The following is a 13,089-nucleotide window of genomic DNA, read 5'->3' as shown; positions in this document are numbered from 1 at the left end:
GCTGATGTTGCCACACACTAAGGTAAGTGAATGGATGGCGGAGGAGAGAGATGCCAAACGACCAGTTTTATACTTTTTCTGGGGGCTAAGCACTCAGACTAGAAAAATAAGTTAGCAGGCCTGACCTTCATCCTTTTGCAGTCTGCTCTATACTGTGGGATGGAAGAATACAATCATAAGCATATTTTCTCTAAAACACTTCCTCTTTTACATGGTTCTGGGAAAGAGTCAAGTTGAACATGTCTTTATCTATACTTGGAGTGAATATCTTGATATTAGTTTGCTTGATGTGCAAATAACACGGTACCTATTTCTGTGTTTTGTACCAAAGCAAAGATGGTGTATTAGTCCATTTGTATTGCTGTAAAGGAATACCTGAAACTGGGTAATTTATAAAGAAAATTGATTTATTTGGCTCACAGTTCTGCAGGCTGTACAAGCATGGAGCTGGCATCCACTCAGCTTCTGGTGAGGCCTCAGGAAGTTTACAATCATTGTGGAAGGCAAAGGGGAAGCTAGCATATCAGATGCCAGGAAGGAGCAAGAGATGGAGGAGGTGCCAGGCTCTCTTGAACAAGCAGATCTTGCATGAACTCGTAGAGAACTCACTCATTACCACAAGGACCACACAAACCATTCATCAGGGATCCTCCCCCATGACTTCCCACTGCGAGGTCCCCTGCTGCTAGACCCACCTCCAACATCAGAGGTCACATTTCCACATGAAATTTGGAGGGGACAAAACATCCAAACCATATCAGGTGGACTTCTAGAAGACCTGTACCCTCAGCTAATTAGTTCAGCATGTTGTCCATATGGAGACGTCCAGTTTTCCAAGGAATTAGTGATTTCTCCACAATAAGTTTATTAGCAAATAATAATTTGTTATTTGATTTTGGCTTCATATTGTTGCCTTATATCAGCTGTACTGTAGTCCTGCATGAGCTGTCTTTCTACAATGATAGATGCAACAATAAGTTTTGATAAACTAAATTCTATATTACCACTGCTTTATATGGCAATTACAAAGATGTTCTCCCTTAATTTGTCATTGCCTCTTAACTCTTGGGCAGTTAAATGTAAAGGTATGTAGACTTATAGGTTTAGCCATGTACATGGACGCACATCAAACTGAAGTGGTGTATTGCAGGGACACTTGAAGGCAGGGACACTTTTCTCTTTTATCATTTGTAGTGTTGGGTACCATATTGGGAACTGATCAATTATAGAGAGTTGAAGGAGTAAAAATCACACTTGAGTTTTTTACCTGGGTACTACTGCAGAATGTCATAGTCACTTTTTCTGTCTACTGGTGTCACTTAGTCATTTGTTGCTCATTAAGACCAGCAAAAGCATTTTGTCATATATCTCTGAATCCAATCAAGGGATATAGTTCCAATCCATTGGGAACCACTGTTCTGGAATATGGCCAGCTCTTATTGTTATGGAAATTTGTAAGACTTGTACTGATAATGTTGAAAAGTTTCATGATTCATTTAGCAGCCTAATTTGTAAATCTATATTTTTAAGCTTTTTTCCTTAGTTGTGTGATCCTCTGACTGCTATTAAGCCCATTTTCTCACAAAGTTTCTAACTTTGCTAAGGATGTGTTTCTGATTTTTCAGTGGTATGCTCTCTTTTTGTTTTAATGGATTGATCATATGACTGATTCGATTGTACTATGCTGTTTTCCATCCTGTAACATATGGTTAGGCAAAGGTGATTCTAGAATTTGTCTCAATGACATCATGGTTTAATGAAGTAACCCATGGTTTTCAGTTGTTTGCTTTCCTTGTTCAACTAGGGGATTTATGACAAAGCTCCACTGATAATGGGTAATGGGGAGGGAGTTTGGGAGGGGCTTACTATAGTGGCTTTCCTTATTCGAGACATTAGGGGGAAGCTTGTCCAACCCATTAATTTTTTTTTTTTTTTTTTTTGAGACAGGGTCTGGCTCTGTTGCCCAGACTGGAGTTCAGTGATGCAATCTCAGCTCACTGAAACCTCCTCCTCCTGAGCTCAACCCATCCTCCCACCTCAGCCTTCTGAGTAGCTGGGACTACAGGTGTGCACCACCACACCCGGCTGATGTTTGTATATTTTGGTTAGAGACAGGGTTTCACCATGTCACCCAGGCTGTTCTGGAAATCGTGGGCTCAAGCAATCCACCCACCTCTGCCTCCCAAAGCGCTGCAATTACAGGCATGAGCCACCTCACCCAGCCTGGCCCAACCCATGAGTTTTTAAAAGTCCCACAGATGGTTTAGAATGTTTCTAACTTATACCTACTGCCCCACCCCTCACACTCACTCCTGATTTGAGGACCTCTGTTAATGGTTAGATGAATTAGAGAAATCTGTGCTTGAAATCAATCCGCTCCATACTAGCTTGGTACTTAGACAACATTTTAAAACAATGTGCACCTTCCACTTCTCATCACAAAGCAAGGAAGAAGTTATTCAGCAAACATTTATTGAGCTGAGCAGTGAACAGTAGACAAGATCCCTGACCTCTCAGAGCAGTCAACAGATACCAGCAGTAGTAGAAGCCGTGGAGACAGATAAAGCAAGGATAAGGGATGGTGAGTCACAAGGCATGCTTGTATAGCATAGATTAGGGAGGGATCACCTATCTGAAGAGGGCGCATTTGAGCAGAGACATACCAAAGTGATGGAGTGGCTGTGGAGACATACGTATATACTGGAGAAGAAGGTTGTAAAGAGACAAGATCAAGAGGTAAGGTCTGAGGAAGGAACAGAAAGGAGGCTGGCCCTGAGGCTGTCAAGTGATGGAAGGGGAAAGTCAGGGAAGATTAAGTTTGGAAGTCATAGGGAGTGATATGGTGTGACTTTTCTTATGACATTAATTGTTCTGGCCCCTGTAGTGAGAGAATCTACTGTGTGGGGGAGAGGGGGCCAGGACAGAATCAGGAATATCAGTCTAAGAGGCTATTGCAGTGGTCTAAGAGAGATATGATGGTGGCTTAGGCTAGGATGTGAGCAGGGTAGATAGGTAGTGTTACTGAATTGAGGATATAGTTTAAAGGTATAGCACAGTAAAGTAAAAAGGTGCTGTTTATTGAGTGATATGGTAAGCTGGGCATGTAGCAGGTACTCCTAAATGTTACTTCCCTTTTGTTGCCTCATGGAATTGGGTCAGGATAGCATGGGCAAATGCACAGCCATGTCTGCAATGCCAACTATTTATACATTCTCTAAACATGTACTGCATATACATGAGGCACCATGCTTATAAGCAAGTAATCTGGTATTTACTGTGTAGCTTATATGGGTTTGTCCTGTTGGCAGAGTTTATTATAATAAAATAATAGTGATAATGGCAACACTTACTTAGAATTTTTAATGTCCAGTTGTTGTTATAAGTGCTGTGCCTGTATTAACTCATTTAATTATCACAGTAGCCCTATGAGGTAGGTACTAATATTACTCCCATGATTTTTGACTAAGAAACTAAAGCACAGAAAAGTTAAATACACAAGATAATAAAGCTAGTAAGTGGAGGAATTGGAATTCAACACAAGTTGTCTGGATTCAGAGTCTTGGCATTTATATTACACTATCTATGGAACAGCAGAATATAGTTAAACACTTGCTATGGTCTGAATGTGTGTGTCCCCCACCCCCCGCTCCCGATTTGTATGTTGAAACCTGACTGCCAAAGGGAATGGTATTAAGAGGTGGGGTTTGGGGGAGGTTATTAGGTCGTGAGGGCAGAGCTCTCGTGAATGGAATTAGTCTTCTCATAAGAGAGGCCTGAGGGAGCTTGTTTGTTTTCCCCTTGCCCTTCTGCCATGTGAGGACACATAGAAGGCATTATCTATGATGTCTGCAGGTGCCTTGACCTTGGACTTCCCATCCTCCAGAACTCTGAGCAATGCACTTCTGTTGTTTATTAATTACCCAATCTAAGGTACAGATGCTCCCCAACTTATTATGGTTTGACTTGGGATTTTTCGACTTTATGATGGAGTGAATGTGATGCATTTGAGAGAAACCGCAATTCTTTAGTGATGCTGGGCAGTGGCAGCAAGCCCTGGCTCCCAATCAGCCATGCATTTTCAGTCTATAATATTTGCAGTATACAATGGGTTTATTGGGATGTAACTTCATTGTAAGTCCAAGAACATTCATATTTTGTTAAATCAGTCTGAACGGACTAGGACAACACTCTAAGAAGTAAATAGTGAAGGAATACGGAGAAGAGGATGCATTTCTTGTTCACTAGAACTCTTGTGAAGGAGAGTGTTTTAGACCTCAAAGAACAGAAAATTTAACTGTGGGGACAGAATGACTACAGTGGTGAAAATAATTATAGTGACAGAAGTGAATGTTTACTAAGCATCAGTACGTGCTAGGCACTATGTGCGAGTCACTTATGATGGATTGTCTCATTTAATCCTCACCAATGCTAGGTACCCTGGATTATTTCCATTTTATGGGAGAGGAAGTAGAGACATTGACATGGGCACGGGCCTATGTTTACACTGCTAGAAAGTGGAGGAGATGGGATTTTAATTTAGTCTTACTGCAAACTTGTGTGCAGTATGTTAGATGGGGGATTTTATCCAAGAGGAGGACAGTGATGAGCTTAGGCTCAGGTGGGCTGGTATAAAGCATGTTTGGGAAGCCTCAAGAACTTAAGACTGTAATTACCACATTTTGTCACACATCCCAGTTATAATTGGAGGGTGTAACAAGTGTAGACTCGTAGGACCCACAGCAGTTGTTGATGTACAGAAGATCCACAGATCAGTACCTGGAGGGTCACTGATCTAGACTGTGGCATACATGCCATAGACTGCAATTGGAGGTCAAAACATGGAGAGCTTCAATTTCGTATTAAGTAGCTTTCACATACTGGAATTTTATAATTAGGCATGCTCATCTCTGTGTATCTAATGATGTTCTTGGGGCTAGAGCCTCTAAGGAAAGAACTGGATCTGTGAACACTCTTGGGTGTTCAGACAGTTAAAATGTCAGGCAATTGGAGGACAGAGTTGACATTAACGTGCAGAGAGGATTTTAGGGCTGTGGGAGGGAGCCTTTTCCATGGCATGAAAAGGAATCAGATTCATTAACCATATTCAGCATGTTGAGTGATAGAGATGGTTTTGGGTAGAGCTTTTGGTATATCTTTCTTTGATTTGACCACCTAGGAAGTATATATGTGTCTGCCAAAGAAAGGAAAGGGCTGTTTATTAAAACAAAAACACACACATGCATACCAAAAAACTAATACAATAGGCTTCTCAATCTCTTCTGCCGTTTTTATCAGCCTCTCTCACATCTCTTAAACATGTTCCAAGTGCTTTGCAAAGCTCTGGTATAGTAATTATAGATATATGTCAAGGAAGGAGTGATTCATTCTGTTTTGAGGGGTTGATAAGATGCCTTCACAGAGGAGGTAATACCTGCCTGTTTATAATTTTAAATGGTGCTTAAGAAAGCAGAGTGTATGCAAAAAGGTATGGAGCTGCTAAACAGTTTGTTGCCTCAGGGAAATAATTGACAGGAGTGGACTAAAGTGAATGAAGGATATTGGTAGAATGTTTGTCAAGGGTTGAATATGAGCTTGTAGTTGATACATAGGAATACCTGTCTCATAGGAAATATGAGCATGGTGTCTGACACATAATTGCTGTTTACATCAATAGCACCTGCCATTATTATTGTTAGAGACAAAAATGTGATTTGGCACTATAAGCAATATCAGCATAGACTTTATCTGGTTGAGCATGTGGAGTTACATACCGAATTTGTGTGTTTGATAGTTCACTGACTGATACATGGAGACTGGGCTGAGAGATTTGTTCAGAGACCATTGCAGTAATCCATGCAAAAGATGTCATGAGGTTTGGAACCATGGCAAAAGTAGTGAGGATGGAGAAGTGTATTAGTCAGCTCAGCTGCTGTGACAAAATACCACAGGCCATGTAGCTTAAACCACGTAAATTTATTTTCTCACAGTTCTAGAGGTTGAGAAGTCCAAGATCCATTTGCCGGCTGATAAGTTTCCTAGTGAGATTCCTCTTCCTAGCTTACAGATAGCCACCTTTTCCCTGTGTCCTTACATAGAGGGCTCTGGGCCTGGGGGAAAGAAAACTCTCTGGTGTCTCTTGCAAGAAACTAATCCTATCTTATCAAGGTCCCTTCCTGATGACCTCATTTAACCTTAATTACCTCCTTGGAGACCCTGTCTCCAAGTACAGTCACGGTAAAGGTTAGGGCTCCAAGATAGGAATTTTGGGAGGACATAATTCTATCAGTAGCAAGGAGTAAAATCGGTAGCTCACCTCATTCCTTGAGTGTGGTGGATAATACAAAGGTGGACTTGGGAATACAGTCTAGGCTTTAGATTTGGGGTAGGGACAGATCAGGAGGTTTCTTGGTGTGCGTGTGTGTATGTATTTTATTAAAATTGTTTTTCTCCTATTAAGGTTTTTGTGAACAGGGGTAAGCAAGACTATGACTTTTTATAATTTATTCTACTTCAGAAGGAAAATGCTTCTAATCCTCTCAAGTTATTGGCCAATTTATCATGTTTGTAAATTCTAAAGTGGCTGAATACATTATGTCCACTTATTGTTCCATTGGTAGTAATTATTTCCATCCTGTGATAATGCTAGTAAAAATAGACAATACCCTTGTTGCAAAATAATTGTGTAGAAAAAGAGTGGCTTATCTGAGAATTGAGTTTGTATGTAGTGTTAAGGTGTAACTTTTCTTTTTTTAAAATTATTTATTTATTTATTTATTTATTTATTTATTTATTTATTTATTTATTTTTGAGATGAAGTCTCACTCTGTCTCCAGGCTGGAGTGCAGTGGCTCCATCTCGGCTTACTGCAACCTCCGCCTCCCAAGTTCAAGCTATTCTCCTGCCTCAGCCTCCCGAGTAGCTGGAATTACAGGCACGCACCCTCACACCCAGCTGATTTTTGTATTTTAATAGAGATGGGGTTTCACCATGTTGGCCAGGATGGTCTCGATCTCCTGACCTCAAATAGTCTGCCAACCTTGGCCTCCCAAAGTGCTGGGATTACAGGCGTGAGCCACTTTGCCCGGCCGAGGCGTAACTTCTTTGTGTGTGACATTTTAGCATTTTAGGTGTTACTCTGGGATGCCTTATTGACAAAGGCATTTCTTGCCTTTCATCATTTATTTTGTATTTTTATTTCTCTGCTCCTGCAGTGTGTCCTGAAGAAGATATACTCTTTCCCTTTTATCCTATACCTGTTTGTTACTGCTTGCTGATATTTTAAAATAGTTGAAGCCGTAGCTTATGGGCAGTTGGCGTGTGGCATATGCAGAGTCCAAGTAGTGCCTTTTGTAGAGGGGTTTTTCAGTCCTGCATCAAAGCTTACTCAGGGAAATTTTCCTTGTTTGGGTGTGTCTCATTTTATTACTTCAGTGTATGTGTGTCATGCCTGCTCTGTACTTTTTTATTGATGCACAATGTAGAGAAAGTTGCACATATGCATTTTCATAAACTGAACACACCTGTATAATTAGCATCTGGAAAAATGGACTTTTAAAAAAGTTTATTTTGTTTGGGAGAAAAATAAACCTTTATGAATCTGCTATGTACATTGGAGGACATGTGACCTTTCATATTAGCATATTTTCTGTTATCTAATGTATTTAAGAATTAGCTGATTATTCAGTGTCATATCTTGTATATCACTATTGTTTACATACAATGCTGCCTGTTTTTATGAAATGAAAATTATTGAACTGAGAAATATGTTCTGACTGCTTTTTAAGTATTTGAAAGAAAATGCAGTGAAAGGGAAAGTTGTTCTATTCAACTACTGTTAAGAAAATTGCATAAAACTTGAAAGTCAAAAGAACATTCTTTCAGTGCCTTTGTGGGAATATTGTTTAACAGGACCACCTTAGAGATATTTTAATCCCAATTTTAATTCCTGTGCTTGACTTGGCTATTTATTATTTGAGTAGCACATAGACACTGGGAAGTTACCTGTATGCTTATAGATTTTTGTCCAGTAGAAAAGATAACCCCAAATGTTATGGCTTATTATCCTGTAGGACATTAAACAGTTTTTTATCTAAGCTAGCTATCCTATTCTAATACTTTAAAAAAACCCTTTCTGATGAACTATATACATCTTTCCCACAAATGCTCTTGAATCCAATCTTACTGACTTACTGGTTCCCTCATTTTTAATGAATAAGTTGAATAAAGTTTTTGATATATGTTCATTCAGTACATGTGTCAGTGTCACTTTTTTCACCTTTTTGAAAGTCATAGTTTGATGCTCTCATAGCATTTCTGTCCTGTACCTTCACATACTGAGAAACTGGTTTTCTAGGGCATGCAAAGCAATGCACAAAGATTCCAACTGCAGAGTGAGAGTTAGTGTCCTAATTTCTGCTGTTTTTTTCAGAGAAAGTATATAAAAGTAGATTTTAATAATTAAAATAGCCTAATGAATCATTTTTTATTTTTTTCTAGGCTTAAGCAGGTAAAGCAGTCACTGTGAAGGAAATAACATTTTAAGAAACTTTTCTGTCACAATTGATAGAGGAAAAGCCAGTAGAGAAGTGCATCTTCTTGTGTGTGTGTCTCATCGTGCCACTTTTTGTAACTCAGCTTAGTAATGAAGCCACCATTATGTCCTCAGTCAGTGAAGTAAATGTGGATATAAAAGATTTCCTAATGAGCATTAATTTGGAGCAGTATCTCTTACATTTCCATGAGTCTGGTTTTACTACTGTGAAGGACTGTGCAGCAATAAATGACAGCCTGCTGCAGAAAATTGGAATATCACCTACAGGTCACCGTAGGAGGATACTTAAACAGTTACAGATAATCTTGTCAAAAATGCAAGATATTCCAATATATGCAAATGTTCATAAAACTAAGAAGAATGATGACCCTTCAAAGGATTACCATGTTCCATCTTCTGATCAGAATATCTGCATAGAAATTTCCAATTCTGGTAGTGTTCAGACATCTAGCCCACCGCAGTTGGAGACTGTTAGAAAAAATCTTGAAGACAATGATGCGAGTGTGGAAAGAAGCCAGTATCCTCAATCAGATGATAAGCTGTCTCCTCCTAAACGCGACTTCCCCACTGCAGAGGAACCACACCTGAATTTGGGTTCTTTGAATGATTCTTTATTTGGTAGTGACAATATTAAAATAGAATCGTTGATTACAAAGAAGACTGTGGATCACACAATTGAAGAACTACAAACAGAAAAAGTTAAATTGATCACAGAAAATCTCAGTAAGCTCCCTAATGCAGACTCTGAATGCCTTTCTTTTGTTGGCTGTTCAACATCAGGAACAAATTCTGGAAATGGAACAAATGGTTTATTAGAAGGATCACCACCATCCCCATTCTTTAAGTTTCAAGGAGAAATGATTGTAAATGACTTGTATGTTCCATCATCACCAATCCTAGCACCTGTGAGAAGTCGTAGCAAGTTGGTTTCAAGACCATCTCGATCTTTTCTGCTAAGACATCGACCTGTACCAGAGATTCCAGGGTCAACAAAAGGAGTTTCTGGGAGGTAAGAATCTTTACAATAAGCTGTAAATATTCAATTTGAGGGAATTTAGTGATTTTTTTAACAGTTATATTTTCAGTGTTCCTATCTAAATTTGACTATATTCATTTACCTATTCAACCAACCTTTTCTTTAAAAAAAAAAAGTCTTCATCCCATTGGACATTATTTCACAGTCTGTTTCCAGCTAATAATGCCTGGGACTCTAGCTTTTCCCTATTTAATCGGGGGGACATCCCTTCCCTTAATTCTACCTGGATGTTCCTTTCCATACCAAGTCTCCACACCTAGTATTGTAGTCTTTCCATTAGTGCAGTTCTCATATTTGAAATGTTGACTCTCTCTCCCCAATAGATGATTTGTTCTTTGACAGAGAACATGTTTTTAATGTTTGTATCTCTGCTGCCTGGTACAATGCTTGGCACCGAGTAATAATTCAGCACACGTCTATTGAACTTGGTCTTTAGTCACTGTGCTCGGTGGGAAGGATGCCAAGAGGAATACGGTGACTTGCAGTCTCGTATAGAAGTCACATGTAAAAAGATGGTGACAGACAGCTCAGTATGAAGCTAGGCTCACTAGAGATGAGACCTCTGGGACCCCAAAGAGGGGCTCTACCAGTGTAGGTTCTTATGTGCAGGTAGTAAGTCATTGGTATCCCGAGGTAACAGGAGGATTACCTAAACAGTTTGGGAGGAGGTAATTTATAGCAAAAGAGGTCATCAGCTTTAGCTTTCAGAATTTATGAACCTCAAAGTTATACCTAAAATAGTTGTGGTTTTCTCCAGGGTTGGAGTAGGATATTACTTTTCCCATTAAAACTTAACACTTGTGTGTCTGCTGAGACACGAGGCTGTTCAAGTTTGACTGTTACTTGAGTGGCACTAAATGCTTTACACACTTCCTGCACAGGCTCCACGCTAGAGTTTCAGCAGGATTCCTCTTTCCCCCCATGCCTGCTGTTCCCGCTACTCCCTTTGAATCTGTGGCTGCTACTGATTCTTTTGGCCTTAGGTACCTTTGGAAATTGCAGTGCTAATAGTATTTACAAGAGAAAAGGTGGCAATTTAGTGTTTGTGAGAGAAAACATGACCGTTTACAAGGCTCTGTTAATATAAGTATCTCCTATTAGAGCATAAACGTTTTGATGGCAGAGGCTCTAATTAATTTGTCTTTATCTTGTCATCCCTAGTGCCAGTAGCAAAGTCTGGTATTTACTAGGAAATCAATATAGTGTCATGTATTAACCACATTTATTAAACAACTAGTGTCATCTATTAAACACTAGTTTGGTTTATAATTTTGCAGGAGTTATCTAATGTAAGGGCCACTCCTACTCCATGTGAACATGGAGTAGGTAATGTTCACCCCATTTTACTTTTGAGGTAACTGAGCCTTGGGTTAATTTCTCCAAGATCACATGGGTAGTGAACTAGGATTTCCTACCAGTACATCTGACTCTAGATCCCACTTCCTTAACCACTCATTGAGTAAATATTGCTGAAAATGTTGATTGCCTATATAAGAACTGGATTATTTATTGGGACTGTAAAGGACACTCATTTTGTTTGACACTTTAGCTTTAAAATATTTTGATAATTTTGAATAATTAAAAGAAGGTGAATGAGAAATGACAAGTCTTCAGATGGCAGATGCTTTTGACATGCCAGAAGGGTTTACTATGTGTACACATGTTAAAGCTGCATCTTTGCCAGGACTGAATCCCTTTGGGAGCTGTAAAGGATCACCTCATGTAAGAAGCATTTGATTTAAGTTTCAAACAGTCTGTGCTAATTTTCATGAATTTTACAGAGAATCTTGATACTCATTTAGTTGTATAGGGGCAGCGAAATTCCACCTCTTTCTTCTTAGGATCCCAGCTGGGCCTGAGAATTAAATGGATATAAAACAGATTAACAGGAGAAAAGCATACAAATTTATTTCATACAAGTAATATGAGTTTTATGTGCCACAAGAATCCTCATAAAGAGATAAAGATCCAAATAAGTAGTTAGAGTGAAACGCTTAAATAATGAATTGCAAAAAGAGCAGTAAGTTGTGAAAAACCAACTAAATTATGTGGGGGGGCTTAAAAGATAGTTTTTTTAACAAGGTCTGTACAGAATTCTTTGGCCTCAACTTCTTGTCCTTGAGGACAGGATGTTAATTTCTTTCAGGGGAATTTCATCTTCTGCTTTTAAGGAGGCTGGAAGATCAGAGTCGTCTTTTTACACCTGTTATTTTCCAATATTTGAATTAAATGCCTTTATTCAAAATAGTAAGTATGCTGGAGTGGTATATTTTCAACTCCTTCTGTTGTAAGCTTTGTATCATATGAAAAGCTCGTTATTCAATTTGTGGCTGAGTCTTTGAGAGTGGAAACAATATTAAAATTAGTAGTAAATAATTTAGTACTAGCTATATCATAGCACTGTTTTTTTTTCATGTGATTTTTAGGCCAGATTACTTATCCTAACCTTTCTTTTCTTTGATTATTGTAGTTAATAGCAGCATTGCTTTTGTGGTGCTCAGATCATAAAATGAGCAAATAAATTATTTTCAGACTTCACTGTTTGTTTTTCCTTGTGCTCCTTCCCTATGTTGCAAATAGTAATTCCATGATTTTAAAGTGTTATAATATGACTTTTTAAATCAAACTGTGGGTTATGTAATGTGAGTTTCTCTTTGGTCAATGATATTGATATTGATTGGTCATTGATATTGAACCTGCAAATGATATTTAGTGCATTCCTTGATATACCAAATGAAAATATTTCTTTATGGCCTGTGTTTTTAAAGGAATTACTAAACATTTCATACAGCTGCTCAAAGGAATGTGGATGTCGACTTTGAAGTGTTTTCTTGACATAGGGCTCTTTGTTTTTCTCTCCCTGGACACGTGCCCTCCTGCCTCCTTCCTCTCAATAGAATCTGATAGAACTGATGCTCTATCAAATTTTTTGTCTTTGTTGTGGACTTGGGTTCTTCCCTGAATTCCTGCCTGCTCCTTTTAACTGGAGGGCTGGCCTGGACAATAACCTCAGGTTATCTTTTGAACTATTTCTTGAGAGCTAGATCAGGACTAGGCTCCAAGCACCAGCTCCTTCCTTATCACCTTCACTTGGAGGCCTTGCTAGTCCCTGGGAGCCCTCCAAGCAGAAAGCAGATGCCACATTGCCATGGGAGTTGTAGGTGTGTCGTTGATCTTATGCAGAATCTTCTTAGTGCCCCAGGCAGGAAGGAATCTCACAGCTACTGAAGGAAGTACATTTTTCCTCCTCGCTTTAGTGATTTTTATACATCTTTCATGCAATTGTATTATCCTTGGGATAGGTCTCAAAGCCTTCTTTTTAAGGTGTAGTGCCTCTCAATGTATTGAGGGTAAGGGCAAATGAAGAAGCAGAAGTAGTGGGAAAGGGATGGTGTGCAAAGCTGCACTGTTGTGGAAGTACAACTGTTAGAAAACTGAGGGCCTGTGTTGACTCCTTTGAGGGCTTTTCAAAAGTTTGAAATCTAAACCTGAAGTCTCCTGT

At 39.1% G+C, this 13,089-nt stretch overlaps 1 protein-coding gene across 6 annotated transcripts in view; it reads left to right on the top strand.

Moving 5' to 3' along the window:
- The first annotated feature begins 8,496 nt into the window (after positions 1 to 8,496).
- ARAP2 (ArfGAP with RhoGAP domain, ankyrin repeat and PH domain 2) overlaps positions 8,497 to 13,089 on the top strand; it is a 173,235-nt gene continuing 168,642 nt past the window's right edge. For all 6 annotated transcript variants that reach the window (XR_010156526.1, XM_016951436.4, XM_063809457.1 and 3 more), the window contains exon 1: positions 8,497 to 9,560. Coding sequence is in view for 5 of the 6 variants with exons in the window: in XM_016951436.4 (XP_016806925.1) it covers positions 8,656 to 9,560 (905 nt within the window). In the remaining variant the exon portion in view is untranslated. The remainder of the gene's footprint in view (positions 9,561 to 13,089) is intronic.

Source organism: Pan troglodytes, chromosome 3, assembly GCF_028858775.2.
Source record: "Pan troglodytes isolate AG18354 chromosome 3, NHGRI_mPanTro3-v2.0_pri, whole genome shotgun sequence".
In the NCBI taxonomy this organism is placed as follows: domain Eukaryota; kingdom Metazoa; phylum Chordata; class Mammalia; order Primates; family Hominidae; genus Pan; species Pan troglodytes.
Note: the sequence above shows the minus strand (reverse complement) of the source record. Positions and strands in the feature narration are given on the sequence as shown.